The sequence below is a fragment of the Falco naumanni genome, chromosome 2 (genome assembly GCF_017639655.2).
Source record: "Falco naumanni isolate bFalNau1 chromosome 2, bFalNau1.pat, whole genome shotgun sequence".
Taxonomy (NCBI): Eukaryota; Metazoa; Chordata; class Aves; order Falconiformes; family Falconidae; genus Falco; species Falco naumanni.
The window spans coordinates 98961526-98978731 of NC_054055.1; the positions used below are offsets into that span (position 1 = coordinate 98961526).

Consider the following 17206-nt stretch of genomic DNA (forward strand, 5'->3'; position numbering starts at 1 on the left):
AATCAATCAATCTTAACTTATTAACAAATCGATAACATCCTCAGTGCATGGCATCTGCTGCTCAGATGCTGGGGTGCAAATGGCGTTGGAGTTCAGAAACACAAAAGCGTTGTGCATTGGATGGTGCTTTGAGCTACCTGATCTAGTGAAAGATGTCCCTGCCCATGACGGGAGGTTGTACAAGGTGATACTTAAAGGGCCCTTCCAAGCGAAGGCACTCTGTGATTTCGGTACCTGTCTCTCAGTGGGTGCAGGGGGCTTAGTTAAAAGCCTCCTCTATGGCCAACTATAAGGATTTGTTTCACCATGCCAGTTATAAGCAAGGTGATTATAACCTAAACCAAATTACAGTCTTCCAGTAGTTCTGTGCTTCTATCCATAATGTTAGGAAACAAAAAGAGCTCATGTACCGTCGGTTGTGATAGTCCATTAACTTTGAGTGGTCCTGCTGTGGCCTGCAGGCTGTATTTGATCTAGGAATCAGTTAGGACCTGCCTCCAGCTTACTGCCCTGTCTGGAAGTAGGGCAACTGTTGTTGTCACTGTATGAGGTTTTTCAGTGCTCTGTGAGAATAGCCCTCTGCTCTGATGCTCAGCCCCATGTTGGAGGTCATGCAGCTTCAGAGAAGCCCATGGCTTGCCTGGATGGAAGTCCACACATCATGTGGTGTTGGAAGTCCCTTAAACTGGTATCTATAACATGACTTTAACGTTTCATCTACAGTTTTCAGTGTGTGTTATATAAAAACAGAGTGATTATAGCTCATAAAACATTTTCAGTTTGCTGTATCACACTTCCTTCATGAACCTCAAAGGTCTGATTCTTTTTTATATTTTAGATTCTAGTTAGGATTAGGAGTTCTTGGTATACAGCTATTACAGAGTTACTGTGATCAGGTCTTGCAGTATTTCTGACACTTTCCTCTTGACTAGATGATCAGCCACGGTGAAATGTCCTCTCTGTTGAAAAATCAAACATATTGATGATATTTGGTATTTTTCCTTTTAGTGTTACCACCACAGAGAAATTACTCCATCAGCAAATTTACTTCAAAAATTTTAGGCATTCCTGAGTGGGGGGAGATTAGCTTTATTGTCTCTGTAGTTCTTTACACTTCCTTTGTGACAGTAAGTTTGACACATTGCTGCAATTAAGTTTAGAACATTCTCCAAGGCCACACTGGAAAAATAATGTTTTTCTTTTCTATTAAAGTCATCCTGTCCTTTAAAATGTTTCCACTATTTAGGAAACTGATTTTTTGGCCACTATTACTGAAAGTGATTTAGAAGCATAACACCGAAAGTCAAACAACTTGCATTCCCAACTCGCCTAAGTGTGTGTGCACACTTAGAAGCAAAAGCTTTCTAAGAATAAGGAAAGCAGAATCAGTATTAGCAGAGAGCTGTGGAGGGCTGAAGAGAATTTTCTCTTTGTTCTCATTTTGTTGTTGTTTTTTCAGGGAGGAATAAATATTTCTGACTTTCTTCCCCCTCTCTTGACTATTCTTTTTTTCATTGTTGCTGGTTTAGGTTTTGGGTTAAACAGAACAGGTCTGGGTTGTCTGTTCGGGGAAGGTTGTGTTTCTCCCTGTATTATCTCTGTATTGGGGTTGCACGGCAGGGTTTTGACAGTGATGCAACAGTGAAGATGAAGGCTGTCCCCCTCAGCCCATGGAGGTTAATGGTGGATCAGGTATCCACCTGCAACCCATGGAGGACCCCACGCTGGAGCAGGTGGACGCCCAAAGGATGCTGGGACCCTGTGGACAGCCCATGCTGGAGCAGGGTCCTGGCAGGAGCTGTGGACCCAGGGAGAGAGGACCCAGGCTGGAGCATGTTTGTTTGCAGGACTTGTAACCCTGGGGGGGACCCACACTGGAGCAGTCTGCTCCTGAGGGGCTGCACCCTGTGGAAGGGGGGACACGCTGGAGCGGTTTGTGAATACTGTAGCCCATGGAAAGGACTCAAATTGGGAAAGTTCACAGAGGACTGTCTCCCATGGAAGGGACCCCAGGCTGGAGCAGGGGAAGAATGTGAGCAGCCCTCCCCATGAGGAGGAAGGAGCAGCAGAGACAGCCTGTGATAAAGTGACTCCAACCCCTGTTCCCTGTCCCCCTGTGGTGGGGGAGGAAGCAGAGAAAATTGGGAGTGAAGTTGAGCCAGAGAAAAAAGGAGGGATGGGGGGCAGGCATTTTAAGATTTAGTTTCTATTTTCTCATTATCTTACTCTGATTTGATTGGTAATAAATTATTTTCCCCAAGTTGAGTCTTTTTTGCCTGTAACTACAATTGGTGAGTGATCTCTCCCTGTCCTTGTCTCAATCCACAAGCCTTTTGTTATGTTTTCTCCCTTGCCAGCTGAGGAGAGGACTGATAGAGTGGCTTTGGTGGGCACCTGGTGTCGAGCCAGGGTCAACCCACCACGATCTTAATTAAGAAAAGATGTGGTGTTGTTATTCTGCTGACTTTGATAACATAGTGAACCTTTTGGTTTCATCTACCTTGTGTGCTAGTATTATCCAAGAGCCTTGGAATATCTCATTTCTAACAACTTTTTAAACCCTGTTTTGCATTCCACAGGTCAGTGAACTGCTGCTATGCGTTGTCAGCAACATATTGAGAAGAAATACCACCTTGGTGAAAGGCTAACTTCCTTGTGAACATCCTATAAGCTGTTTTTCCCAGAGGTAGTAATTGCTTCTGTGGATGAGAACATTCCTTGTATAATACTCTTGCCTTGTTATAGGACATCATATGCTAATGACCGTGTAACTGTTACCTGACTTGGGCCTTGTCTTTACACATTTTAAGAAGCTACATCTTTGTTAGCCATAGATTTGAGCCCAACAAGCAGGATTCTGTAGACACCAGATCAACTGCTGTTCGCATAGTTTTAGTTTTAATGGTTAACAGCCTTTGTGAATGGCAAAGAAAGTGTATCAGGCAGTTTCTATGAATCAACAGCTTTTCTATTTTTAAACTAATGAGATGCTGTCACATAGATGATGTTTAATAAGTACAGTTTTAGAATGTTTTGAATTAAGTCATATATACTGCCTGCTATTTCAAAGTTGGATTCCCTCATGCTTTGGAAATGAATACAGACTTCCCTTTACTTTTTAATGTGCAATGTTTTATGTTGATGGTGGAGTATTTGTTTACAGCTCTACGTCAGAAGCGTGTGTGTATGGTTTATTCGTGAACTGTTTCTTTCACTTCCTTGTGGCATTAAAAAGAAGGATGAGGTGCTAGTGTGAATACAAGACAGTGTTAAGATATGTCAGCTGTATTAATGCAAACTAAAAGCCTTTTGAATTTGCTCAGAACCTTCTTTCCTTCCACATAGAAGTAATTTTTTTTCTCTGAATATAAAATGAGAAATTGGCTTCCTCTGTAGTTGCCATTGAACAATTCCTGCAGTAATGTAAGCCCAGAGGGGCAAATATGTGATACTCATTTGGGAATAGTTCTATGCAACTGTTATTTTTGGGGCACTAAACTTACTTCCTTTTCAAGCCTGTTAGCAATAACTTGAATTCATGGTAGGATGGCTCATATCAGAGAAGGGAAAACAGACTGACAGCACTTCGAGGGAGTTAGCCAGTGGCATTGTGATTCTCCGGACTTAGTGAAGTAATGACCATGCAGCATATTCATATATCTTGGAGTGTACTTACATTAATATTCTAGTATAACAGGAAAAAAAAAAAGGAACAAATTTGCAAAATTAAAGCTCCAGAACAGACTTCTACCTGCTCCCTACTAAAATGAACAGTGGACCATTTAGGTGAATGTTCCTAAGTGCTAATCAAAAAATAATGATTTGCAAATCATGACTCAGTTAAATTGGAAACAGTAATTTTAATTTTCAGCAATTATAGTCATATTTTTTCTTTATCTTCAGAAGTTATGGTTTATCAATCACGTAAAATGGTTTACTGAATAACTTGCTCATTATAACCACCTTATGATTTTGAAGTAGCCATTATTTCATGTTTGCTATTTATTTTAGTAGAGGCTTTACCATCCTTTAACTTCCAGGTAACAATAAGAACTTAAATGGTACTGGTTGTGAGAATAGATCAGCCAAAAGGTACAAGACATAAATACTGCAGCAGCATTCGATCCGATGTGCCACACTGTGTTTAGGTTCAGCCTGCCTGGCTGGATACATCAGCAACACTTGCTGTGGAATTTAGGCACAGCTCAAATATTTTCATTGAGCATGCATAAAAGCAGTGCCTGTTTCCTCCTGTGACAGTGACTGAAGTGGGTGTCTCTGCAAGGCAATAAATTTAGATTTCATTTTTCTTCAGAAGCAAGTTAATTTTGAAGGAATGGGGGGAATACTACGGCAAAGAATAGAACATTCCTATTCTTCATCTCCTCAGGAGGCCTTCTTTGCTAAGGGATTTGAACTGACATCCCTTCAATGAGCCCTTAAGTCAATAGGCTCCAGATTGATTTGTATTCACTGGCTAGCACTCATCTGAGTTTTATTCTTTAAAAGGCAGCTTTTACATTTAAAACATAGTATTATGTGTACACACACACTCTATGTATGCATACATATAAAAATACACGTTTCTATGCTTTATATATATACAAGCATATCATTCGTTTGTATATATATGTGTGTATATATATGTAACATAATAGCATTAAAAATTACCATGGAATGTTGGAGAAGTAGGCTTAGGCCCTTTAGGGTAGATTGAAAGGCAGAGTCTCATTTTCTGGACTAGTGCTGTAACGCTTAGGCTATTGTGCAACAAGTAATTTCTGTTGCCTCCCTCATCCCCAGTCTTGCTAAGCCACTGTAAGTGATTTTGAGGTCAGCTGTTAAACTGCTGCTTTTTCCTCCTCTTAGCCATCATGGGTAACCACAGTCATGCATTTTTAAACTAGATTTCACAGTAGTGAAAGTGTGAATGGAAAGGCATTGGGAGGGAACTGCAATACTGACCTTTTACCACAAATCGCAACATCGTTGTCTGCTAAAGATCGTTTATTAAAAAAAATCTTCAGATTCTCCTTTGCCTTTTTTTGCTGATTGTTTTGCTAACTCAGGAACCTTCAGCTCTAATTCTTAGTGGTTCTGGGTGATGTAAATTATTTTTTTGCAATTTTGGACCTGTTCCAGTGACAGTTATATAGTTGTTAGTCTTTTGCTTTGCTTCTACTCGTTTCATGTTTTGTTTTTAATATCTTGAGGGAGAAATCTCATATTCCCATTGAAAGAAATGGTAAAGATAGAAAAAGAATGGGGAATGAATTATGCACTACGCTTTATTCAGTGGCATAGTCTATTGCTCCCTCAGCGACTGGTTTTTATGATGCTGTTTATTTTTATCTTTCAGTAGTTTGTCATAATGTATTATTTCTTCTTGATTTTTTGAGATGGAACTGTAATTGATAAACTTTGGACAGTAATATCCTGACATTCTTTTCATTGAGGGGATGTTTCTTGTTCCATTCTAAGTTTGATGTTCAGAGGCCATTGGTTTCCCACACTTTTCTTTTTTCCTGCTTGCCAAAGCCAGGAGCAGAATTTTGCAAGTTTGTGGATAGTTATGTGGGTTTTATCTTGGCAGTGGTGTTTCCTAAACTCTGTGATAGCCCACATACCATTTGGAAATGTGATGAATGTACCACTGTTTGATACTCATATCCTCAGATATATGGATATTTCAAGGATTGATTCACTTGTGTAATCAAACAAGCAAAGAGCATGTGCTGCCTGTGGGGAGATGGACTGTAGAGTGGCAGGCTTGATAACAGATCTCTGTAGATCACAGAGACTTACTGAGAGACATCCATTCTCTGGCTTTCATGCAGTGCTGCAGCATCTGTTACACTCCTGAGTCTCACAGACTTGACACAACAGTCAGTGAGCTGATCAGCCATGTTTTGATTGTTGGAGAGAGAAGAAAGGGAACCGCGAGTTCATGATTTTGCCGATGTTGAAGTCGGTTGGCTTGAGGACCATTCATTGAGTTCTCCATGGGATATTCAAGACTTACCAAAGTTAGTCCTGATGGGAAAACTCTCACTATTTTGTCTTGCCCATTACTTTGTTTAAATCCTGTTTTCTTTAACACTGTTTAGTTGATACAGTACGAGAATAAACATGCAAAGGCCTGTGTTACATTTAAATCCAGAAATGAGAGAAAATGTAAATGTCATTAATATTACTATAACTCTATGAGTAGAGGAAACATCTAGTGCTCTCTGGAATGTTGATTGCCCCCACTATTTCAACAATTGCATAGATTTGGTTGCAAGTTAACACTTCATACTGTGCTAAATGTGACTAATTGAATTGGAAAAATCAAAGCAAAAATTTTCGCTTCTGTAATCATGTTCTGGTTTATAATTGGTTTATCACTTTTACCCCAAGCATTTCAGTAATTTATATGGCTTCTTACACTGTTGCATACCCAATTTTAAGAGATTAAAGGAATATTGTGAAAGACTGGTAGGAAATCAAAATCATGGTCATCTGTGTATTCATTCATTATTGGTGATGACAAAATCTAATGAGATTTCTCAATCTTGGGACAAAATCTTGGTAAGAATTACTAATTGTGTTTAAAATTGGCTAAATTGAATACTGAAGATGGTTCTCCTCTTCATATGGACAGAAATCTGCTCACAGGTATAGACACAAGAAACGTAACGCTTGAATTAAAATCCTTCCTTTTAACCATTTCTCTATCCCTATCAAAATAAAAATTTTGCAAAGTTTAGGTGTCTAGGATCTGATTTTGACTTAGTGGAATATATTGAATGTACACAGTTAAAATTCTGTTTAGACTTCCAGCAGAAGGATAAATCATAGGTGTATTACATCTGGGAGGCTTGATGCAAAGAAGAGATGGATCATTCAAACAAAGAAGTCAGAACTGATGATTAAGATGATATATGGCTAATATGAGCTTTCATGCCTACTAACCTTATCTCCTTGATAAACTAGAAATTATTTTAGAATTTAATATAATTTTAATAAATTCAGAAGGTGCATAACCTTCTGAAAAAGTCAAGTTCCATATTAATTCATGAAGTCATACCTTCTGTCTTAAGATGCCTTCATGTGTAGGTGGTTGATAAAGTTGAGGTTTAGCCACTGCCTTGATGCTCACTGTGTCCCCAGCCTCGGTAGATCTGCACTTCTAGTTCTGACTGCAGTGAGCTGAGCAGATCATACACTCCAGTTGTGCACTGCGGTCTGATGCCAAGGGACCTGTAGGTTTTTCAGAATATGTGTCAGCATACTTTTGTACCAGATCACAAATAGAATAATCCAGTGTCTCTGTCATTCTTGTCACTTTATTTGTATTTATGGTAACTGCCTTTTACACACTGTAAACAGCACCAGTGGAGTTGACTGTGCTTTAAATACAGAAGAGGTGATGCTATGAAAATGGCTAGAAGTTGGTATGTGGCTAGGGGATGAATATTACTCATTCCCAATGAAATGTAGTGAGTAGATGGACGATATATGTTGTGCTGATAATGTCCATGTAAAATATATATCAAGGGACAAGATCTAGAAAGATGAAGAGTGTTTTGAAAGGCAGAAAAGAATGAAGCTGAGGTTATACATTCACTGAAAACTGCAGGAGCTAAGAAGTCTTGCTTGTCCTTCCTCCTTTTAGAACAGGCCACTGCCACATGTGTCCTGTTGTGTTCTGAGCTTGTATTCCTGTTGGGGGCGAGCAGCAGGGGCTGGGTTCACTTGCTGATATGTATGTGCTTATTACCAGTTGGGATGTTGTAGAACGTGTGAGTCTTACCCAGATTACTGTTTTTTAGTGTGTCTGGATGTCTTGGACATAATAGGGTGTCTAAAATACTAGTAGGTGTCTATAATTAGGCACTTGAACTGATAATTCCTCTTGGTTTATTTCATTGATGTGTTATATTCAAGTGTGTGTGTTAGATTTAATTTCCTATTGTGTTGCCGATTTATAGTAGTTTGAAATTATGATTCATTGCGATACTGAAACTCTGATCAATCAGTTGTGCTATGGTTTATTTTATATGATAATGGTGAAAAAGCTAGCCTAGCTAGTATTTAAACACCATTTTTTGAGATTTCTCTGTTTCAATGGGAATAAGAAATCTTGAAGTTGTACCATTATTTAGTATTTATTTACTGCTGTCTAATTATAAGAGGAACATAAAGATTTTCTTTTGTCTTCAATCAAAGGAGGATATGTCCTTATCTGTTATTTAGGTATGTAGAAAGTGCAGCTTTTTCAGCAGTGGTCTCTTCAGATTGCAGTTGGAGATTTTGCAGTGTGTGTGGGTGCTCATGTGTGTGTACTTTCTCCTTCAGATTTCAGGTTTTATTCATGTGCTATAGTGAAACATGTCTGTTTAAGCAAGTAAAATGTTCACACCTATGCTTTTGTCATCCAATCATGAGAATTAAAATCATGTCATTTTTCAAGAATTACAAATATGTGGAGTCTTACAAGAGGCCATGAATCTGGAGATGATGATAATTTTCATTGCAACCAAGTTCATGTCCAGGGTCCAAATGCTATGACTTCAGGCAGAGTGAAAGTGATCTCTTTGAAAGAGAATTTGGAGATTTTGTAAGCCAGTTCTTTTAACGGATAATTAATGAGGAGAGGGAAGGAAAAGAAGGCTTTCTGACATCCTGCTCGTTTGAGCATTTATGTTGCTTTAAACACACATTTAAAATAGTGTAGGCAGTGATCGGTTGTGTTGACCAGTTTGGGTGTTGTTTTTTTTTGTTTTGTGTTTGTTTGGGGCTTCTGAGCACTGAGAAAACTGAGTTCTGACACAATACGAATAGGATAATAATTAGCTGCTTTAATAGGTTCCGCTCAAACTTGTTCATGAGTGCTCTTCAGTTGGCAAACTGCAACATTGCATAACAGGTTATTTTTAGGTCCACAATCTGGACAAGATTAAGCATTTCTTTAAAAAGAAGAGGAAAAGTTTATTCACAGGTCTGATATGTCCCACCATGTTTAAAATGCAGGAGGCTATTAAATTATCTTTAGCTATACAGTTGAGTCTTTCACTTTCAAATAGATAAACGTGTAATTATCGTAGAGACCTGCAGGAAAATTTTCATGTTCTACAATTATACGTTTTCATTGCTTGTTTTGTTTTATTTCTACTTATTTTGCTATGTATGACTTCATAAGATGAGGACTAATTTTAAATTTCAATTTTAAACTTAGAGTAGGAATTTTATGTTCTTCACCCGGTGACTCAGAGAAGAAAAATCACTGTATCTAAAAAAAAAAAAGGAAAGGGAAAACTGTGACATTTTAAACACTGTTCTTAATTCACCTTCTCAGCTTGCAGAGAGTACCACCTGGCAGTATCAAGCAAACGGGGGATTTTTTTTGTTGATTTTTTTTTTTCCTTCCTGGTCTTAGCCAGTCTAACACTTCATAAAGCCCAGTTCCTTGTTTCTGTTTTGATACCTGTCCAGTGTGCTTTATGGCTCTCCAAGATTACTCTTAACTTTTTTCCATAACTGTAATTGTTTAAGAAACATTTGCAAAGAGTACCACAGTTGCTATTTTTTTTTCTTCCAAGATGACTCTTTTGTCCATAACTGTAATAGTTTAAGAAACATTTGCAGAGTACCACAGGTGCTTTTTTTTTTTTTTTTTTTCCTTCCTTTCATTTTTAACCTAAGAGGTTTTTGTGAACCATTTGTTGCCCTGCTAAGCAGTCCAGACAAGTGCACTGGGTTTTTAGCTGATCTTTTGGCTCAACATTCCTTCTAGTAACTGAAGGGGAACATAGAGAAGAGCACTCTGGCAGGTGGTAGAGCATGTCTTCTGCACCGCTGTGTGTTCACATGGTGGTAGCTGCAATAACAGGACATGGCCCCTGTGTTTCTCATTTGATTTCAGGTTGGAATCATCTGCTGATCTCAGGACAAGCAGATTACTGTGGTTAAGCGTAAGCATTTGTCAGACTGCAGGGCAGGTCTTCACATATGTTGTAGTCATGAGCTCTGCTCTTAGTTCTTCAGTCTGTGTTCTTGGTGGTACCTATGCTAAAGCCTAAAGTTTAAACTCTGTTGCATACTTCATATATATTCAGAAAGTGAGACAATGTCCGCATGAATAATTTCACTATTAGCCCTATAAAAAATGTTTTTACATGGCAAAGGACATGTTGATCAGTGAAGTCCCCAATTTCTCTAAATAAATCTCTTAAGAGCAACTGCTTCCTTTCCTTGCTTTTGCCTTTCATTGCTAAAGTGATAATAATAAACATGTCTTTAGAGATACAGAAGGCAGAGACATGCATGAGAAGGAGATTAAAGTGTGGTTAACAGCAGTAGCTGGTGTTTCAAAGAAGACTACTTAAACAGATAAACAGGTAGAAAAGCCACTGTTCAAGATCTTTGCTGAAATGAAACCAAGAATTGAAAGGATTTTTTCCCCCCTATTTTAGTGTTAAATATTATGGACCTTTTCCAAAGATTTCTCTGGCAGGAAAGGAAGGATTGTTTGGGTTTGTTTGGGTTTTTTTTGTTTGTTTGTTTGTTTGTTTTGTTGTGGTTTTATTTTAATTATTTTGAAAACTAAAACCACCTTTGACATAGAAGCTGATAGTTTCACTGGTAGAATTCAGCCTGAAGTTTACTCTTGCCAGAAACCCCCTGGAAATACAAGTGGGTGTGTTCTGCTTGAATAATCACATGTAAATGCAGAGGTGCCAGCAGCACTATAATAATGACTGTAGCGTCTTTGAAGGCACTCTGAAGCCTCCATTCAAAGGCACTCTTAAATAATTAATATTTTTTTCCAATTCACATGCAATATGTAATGACACCCCCCAAGTACCAGATTTCCTTCCTTTCTTTTCTTTCTTATGCAAAGAATAGAATATTTTAATGAAGACAGTGGTTGCTAACTTGTATAGTACAGAAAAGTGATGGAAGAGCAGCTCTAGATTGTTGTGACCCTCTGTAACCTTTTCTTATCAAAGAAGTGACAGCTTGAAAAACTAGGTACATCTGAGGTGATCTTAGAAGTCTGGCTTCCCTGCTGCAAATAAAGGGAGGCAATTTTGTCCACTTAGGTATGTTCTTTGGCTCCCGGCAGTTCATTCTGTGACCATATATGTGGTCCTCCTTGTAAGACTGACTGCTCAGCTGGTTGATCATGGTTTTAATCTTCTTCTCTCTCTCTCTTTTTTTTTTTTTTTTTTTTTTTTTTTTTTTCTGGCAGATACCGAGCATCTCTATACGGTAGTGTATGAAGAGATCTGTGGGCGTTTTGGAAAGACCTATACCTGGGATGTGAAATCCTTGGTCATGGGTAAAAAAGCCCTAGAAGGGGCACAGATTATTCGAGATGTTCTAGATCTTCCAATAACCAAAGAAGAGTTATTACGTGAATGTAAAATGAAGCAGGAGAAGATGTTCCCTACTGCTGAACTGATGCCAGGTATGTTTCTCTTCAATATTTATAAACTGTTTATGGAATTATATTAGTGCTAATCAAGGTAGAAATCTTTAACCTGCCTTCCACACAACAGTTTCTCTTAAAGGTTCAGTTTCATCATTCTTGGTTTAGCAAGTTTTACTCAAATCTACCTGTTCTTTACGTGTTAAAGAATTTAATTTTTTACCTGTTACAGGGTACTGGCAACATTTTTCTCTTGTTTACTTGGAGAACAGCTTTCTTTATATATGTTTGAAAAGAAGAAAAAAGACTAGGTAAATGTGCATGAAATCTGCTTTGTAAACCAGGCATTCTTTATAAAAGTTGACAGCTGTGTAACTTTGCAAGTTATTTTTCTCTGGCTTTGGGTGTAGTGTGACTTTGTTAAAGCACAAACACACTTTTAAATGTGCAGGCAAATGTATGAGCCCATGGGTTCTTTCAGTTGGTGTTAATCTTACCTAACCTGAACACTGAAATGTAAGCATGGTGTCTGAGCCAGATGTGTGTCAATGGAGAGGGAGGGCTTCTCAGGTTATCCTAAGACAAGTAATTTTTATCACCCTCTGAAGATACATGTCTTTTACCAGTGATTGTGCAGGAAGTCCAAATGAGTAGCTTAAACCAAGTAGCTCAAGATAAGCAGGAGGATGAATCTTATCTACGGTGTGAGCTCATACTTTTATATTCAGTTACATTTATATCTGAAACGCTTAGAGAAAAATCCTCAGCCATGCAGGACAAGAAATACTTGAAGATAAAATTGCTGTTAACTTTTTGTACAATGTTAAACTTCCTGGAGCAAATATCAATAATTTATGAAGGAAAAATGAAAAATAAAAAAGGAGGATGGAGGAAAGGGGGAAGAATAAAAAAAAGTATTGGAAGTGAAATAACTCCATGTGACTATGAGTCTGTTATAATTTTTTTCTCTTTCAATGTGTGCTTGTTTGTTCTGACAGACTCTACAGTGCATTAATGATGTTTTAATTTTTAGATGCTTTTTTATAACTAGTTTAATAATTCATTAAAAGTATGAAAGTTAAAAATATGTGATATGTTAGCAATAAATAACAAGCAGCAAAAATAAAAGGTGTAATTATTTTAGGCAGCTTAAAAACTAGAGTATTTTATGCAGCTGAGTTATCTCTCTGATGTCTTTTATATGCAAGATTTTTCAAATTCCATCTTTCTCATTTACAGATTCACCTAAAACTGTAAACCTACTTAAAATCTCCAGGAAAACAAGAAAGATGGGGGGATGTTTTTTTCATTTTTCACATCAAACTTCCAGGACTAACTTTGCAGCTATATCTTTTAGAAGGCAAACAAAAAAAAAACCCCGAAACCTAGCCTGAGTTTAAAAAATATCAAATGGACAGACTGGGTGAAATGTTAGGAGGCACAGAGAAGAGTTGCTGTAATGTAACAGCGCAGGTAGTAGATGCCGTTAAGTGGTTATTCTCTGCTTGCTGAGGCTTGTGATAATGTGACTGAGCTGGCTTCAACAGAGTTACAGAGAGGTGATGGAACAGATTAGCTGAAGGAAACATGAAGTTTTGCACTGTTCCTGCCTTCAAAAAGTGAATTCTGGGCTTGCTGGAGCTGGGCTATTGTAGATGAAACAAGCAAAATCCTTACTGGGACAAGCAAATAAACATTTTTATCATCCCCAGAATTGTTCAACTGATTATCTTTTCAGTTCAACTAAATACATGTGATAACTTTCTTCAGGCTATTTTCTAAAGCAGAATTGATGTGAACTCGAATATTTTATGCTCGCTGGCCACTGCAGGGAGCAAAGGCAGCCTTGGTCACTGAAGTAATGGCATCTGTATTTGACTGGGTAGTAGCATATGAGAAGTTGAATTGCCATGAATTTTGAGAAAACTAAGTTGATGTCAGTTAACAAGATAGAAATGGCTCCAGCTACCTACTCTTTAGTTTCTTTAAGGACTGACCTGTTCTTCAGTCTGACAACCAGATTTTTTAATCTGATACTTTTCTTCTGTCCTTTTGTATCTTCTGAGGATATTTATTAACATAATCCTTGTAGATTTATTCTACGGCCTCTTAATGTTCTTTAATAGAGAATGAACTTCATGCAGGTTTTTTGTAAGACTGTGGTGACATTTGGAGTTTTGAATGTTACCTGTCTAAACTGATCTTTCAGATAGTTAGAGGTAAATGGAGTAAAGTGAAAGTTAATTGTCACATTTATTAATGACATAAGATGGCTCTGATGTGCTGAGTTTCTGGCCATCTTTTGACAGTTGATAGGCAGGTGGGGTTCTATTTTTCAATCAATTTCTACAGTTTTTCCAAAAAGTAAGATTCAAATTTGGTTTGCTGAAGAACAGTGCTGAATGATGACCAATGATACATGAAAAAGTGACTTAAACAAAAACAGCACTTGTTTCTGGATGTAGAATGAGCTATGCACATGTTTTTTGCCAGCAATGATAACTCTGTTAATTCCAAAATCAGGTAATTGATAGGTCATTAGTGATGGTTAAGGATGAAATACAAGTTGTATGAATATACGATTGGCAAAGCAGTGCTTTGTCTGACAGGCTGTGTCATAGCTATGCCACTTAATGTACAACAGTTCTGAGACATTAGTGGTTGAAGACTGAATTTTGACTATTTCAGTATGACTGAATTGACTGACAAGCTTTAGTACATCAAAAATACAAAAATACAGATTTTGTCTATGAAGAGGATATATCAATTTCTAATAGGGAATTTTCTGGTAACTATTTGAGATTTTTTCACGGTTAGTTTTATATATTTTAGATTTATTTTTAGTTGGGAAAGAATCCTAGAGAAGACTAGTTTTGATTCAGTGGAGAAATAAGTTAATCCAAGACAACACTGACAAAATGACAAGGCTGCCACTGGTGCAGCTTTTGTAAATATTTGTCAGACATTGTTATCTGCAAGAGTAACATAGTAGGCTTTCTGTTTCTGCCAATGCGGTACTATGTTGCACTGAAGTAGATTGTGAGAAAAGTAAGGGGTGACAAGTGGAGCCAGAAGAAAACCTATGCATATGTATGCTTACCTATATATGTATAGGTGGGCTTTGCTTAACATAAACCCAGAATATACATTAAGCCAGAAAAACCTGACTCTGAGTTACACAGCTGCCAGCATTTACTATAATCACATCAGGTTTATGAAATTATTACCATTTCTTCATAGCAGTCTCTGTTTTGTGGCTCATCATCATCACAAAGCACAGTTCCTTAAGCATTGTATGGTTGTGTATACCTTTCAGACATTTTCCATTCCTGGGTCATTTTCATGATAACTGGGATTTCTTTGTTGCAACTCCAGTTCAGCCAGTGCAGAATGTGATGTGCAAGCTATTTTCCAGTTCAAGTACAGCTGGCTGTAATTTCATAGCTCAGTTTTAGTACCAAGTGAAGCCAGTCAGCAATCACAAAAAGAGAAGAAAGAAAACCAGTTCAAGTTCCAATGGCAATTCATATTTTTTTCTTGAACACTTCTATTCAACCAGCAGTCTAGTTTGCTTAGTTGTTGTTTCCTTGATTCATGTTGTTCCTTTAACAGTTAAACAGACTTCCTATCATGCTACCTTTTCTTTTCCTTGCTGTTACTTTTTAATTGTAGCATTGAGTCCATGCTGGGCTTGGTGAGCCTGTAACCCCTAGAGATAAGTCAATTAGCTGCAAACTCAGAATGATGCTGTCAGGTAGATTTCAAACATTTGGCCTTTGCATTAAGTCCTAAAGGACTGCAACTGAAAAATGCTTGTATCAGGAAATCAGCAACACAGTTGACAGGAGTTCTGAATTGTGTAAAATTTAGTACTTATGTTTTTTCCATGGCCATGCATGTGTCAGTATGTGCAGACTAAAATGAGATTATCGATTTCATGAATAGGGAGTCTCTGCCACCAGAAGGATCTGTGGTACTTTTTAGAGAGCAATAGGATGAGAAGATAGAACTCTTCATTAATAGCCAATTACCTTTCAAAGTGAGTATTAGGTTATTAGTTTCCACCTCCAGTTTTGTAATTCAGTGAAAGTATAACATACCATTGCAGATAGCAATTTTAAACAATGTCTGAAATAAAGAAACAGGTGGATCTGAGACTTATGTTTCCATAGTCTCATGAGATTCAGAAACAGAACAGAGTAGAATAGAGTAGAATAGACTATTTCAGTTGGAAGGGGCCTACAACGATCATCTAGTCCAACTGCCCGACCAGTTCAGGGCTGACAAAGCTTCCATGGCGGTTACACCAAATGCTGGAAAGCTCCGCCTCTGTCACGCTCACCTTCACAGCAGCAATGCTGAATGCACCTGAGGATTGAGAGCAAGTGTAGATAATGAATAGCACTGTGCTGATGGGCTTGCAGCTGTTGTAGCACACCAGACTACATAAAATATTTTTTAATCAGTTTGTGACTTAAGTGAACAGACAGCTGCTTCTTGTTCTAAGTGAGATTATACTTTTTTTTTTTCTTTGTTGGATGCTTTTAGTGTTTAGAGGCTGCTGAGGTTTTTTTTCCATTCAATCGTTCTTATGAATTTAAAGGTTTATCATTATATTGGCTAGAAATCAAATCAACTTGACAAAGCTCTGAGTGGTAATGTTAGCTTTTCTTCGGTTAAAGAGAGTGATGAAATTTTGAAGAGCTTTAAGTTTGGTGTGATATCACATTCAGTGTGGGAACTGTAAATGATTTTGAAAAAGAGCAGTCTTTTTATACAGAGGCTATGTTTATCCTTAAGATTTCCATTTGTGCTCAACTGGACATAAATCATCAAGACATGCATAATACATGTATACAGTTAATTTAAACAATGCATGGAGCACTTCAGTTTCCTTTAGTCTTTTTCTCAGCAGTAAATCTTTTCTTCCAAATACACATTGAATGCTCTTGGACAGCTTGTTTTGTGTAAGATTACACCAAAATAAAGTGGACTAGAGTATAGTTGTCTAAGAGCTTTGATTTTGGTGCCCCAGAGGTCAGGTGTTCTCTGTTCTCATGCCATTCCTGTGAGTAGAAAGCTAACTGTATCTACACAGTGGTGAATGAAGAGCAATGCTGTCATAGATGTATGTGAAGATGGAGTGCTAAAAGTCTACAAAAAGAGTGTAAAGTTGTATTTGGGCTTATAATTTGTGTGCAGAGTATGTGAAGAAGGAGCATGGTACAGTTCTTCCAACAAAAATTTCAGTGCATAGGGCAAAAGTCTGTTGATTGAGACAATGTTCTTTAAAAAAGCCTATAGCTGTGTTGTTTCTTCTGCAGAATATGCTTCATCTCAGCTACAAGACTTAGCAAGTATTGTTATATTGGCATGGGCTACGTAGTGTAGATGAGCTCCAAAATTATAGCAGGGAAAGAGACTCAGAACATGCGCATACACCAGTGAAGGAAAACAGGATAGCAGAAGTAATAGATTAATGGACTAGTCAAACATGATACAAAAAGGAAAACAAAAAGGAATGTTTTTTTGGACAAGAGTAAATATCTTGTATTATATAAATAAATAAATAAAGTACACCACCCCACCGCCCCCCAAGAAGACTCAAACACACATAGATACAACAAAGTGCAAGTAGTGAAAGATTTGGTTGCCCATGAAATACAGGGGATTTTTTCTCCATTAAAAAGAACTTCATGGCATCTCTCAATACCCGACCTCATTTTTCAAAGCAGCACATTTTTTATCAAAAAGTTTAGGGAGAGAATCATGCCTTTGGCTTATAACTAC

At 37.7% G+C, this 17206-nt stretch overlaps 1 protein-coding gene across 1 annotated transcript in view; it reads left to right on the forward strand.

Moving 5' to 3' along the window:
- LOC121082989 (pseudouridine 5'-phosphatase) overlaps positions 1-17206 on the forward strand; it is a 76089-nt gene that overhangs the window by 19028 nt on the left and 39855 nt on the right. Inside the window, exon 2 of the mRNA XM_040582804.1 lies at positions 11237-11455. Coding sequence (XP_040438738.1) covers positions 11237-11455 — 219 coding nt within the window. The remainder of the gene's footprint in view (positions 1-11236; positions 11456-17206) is intronic.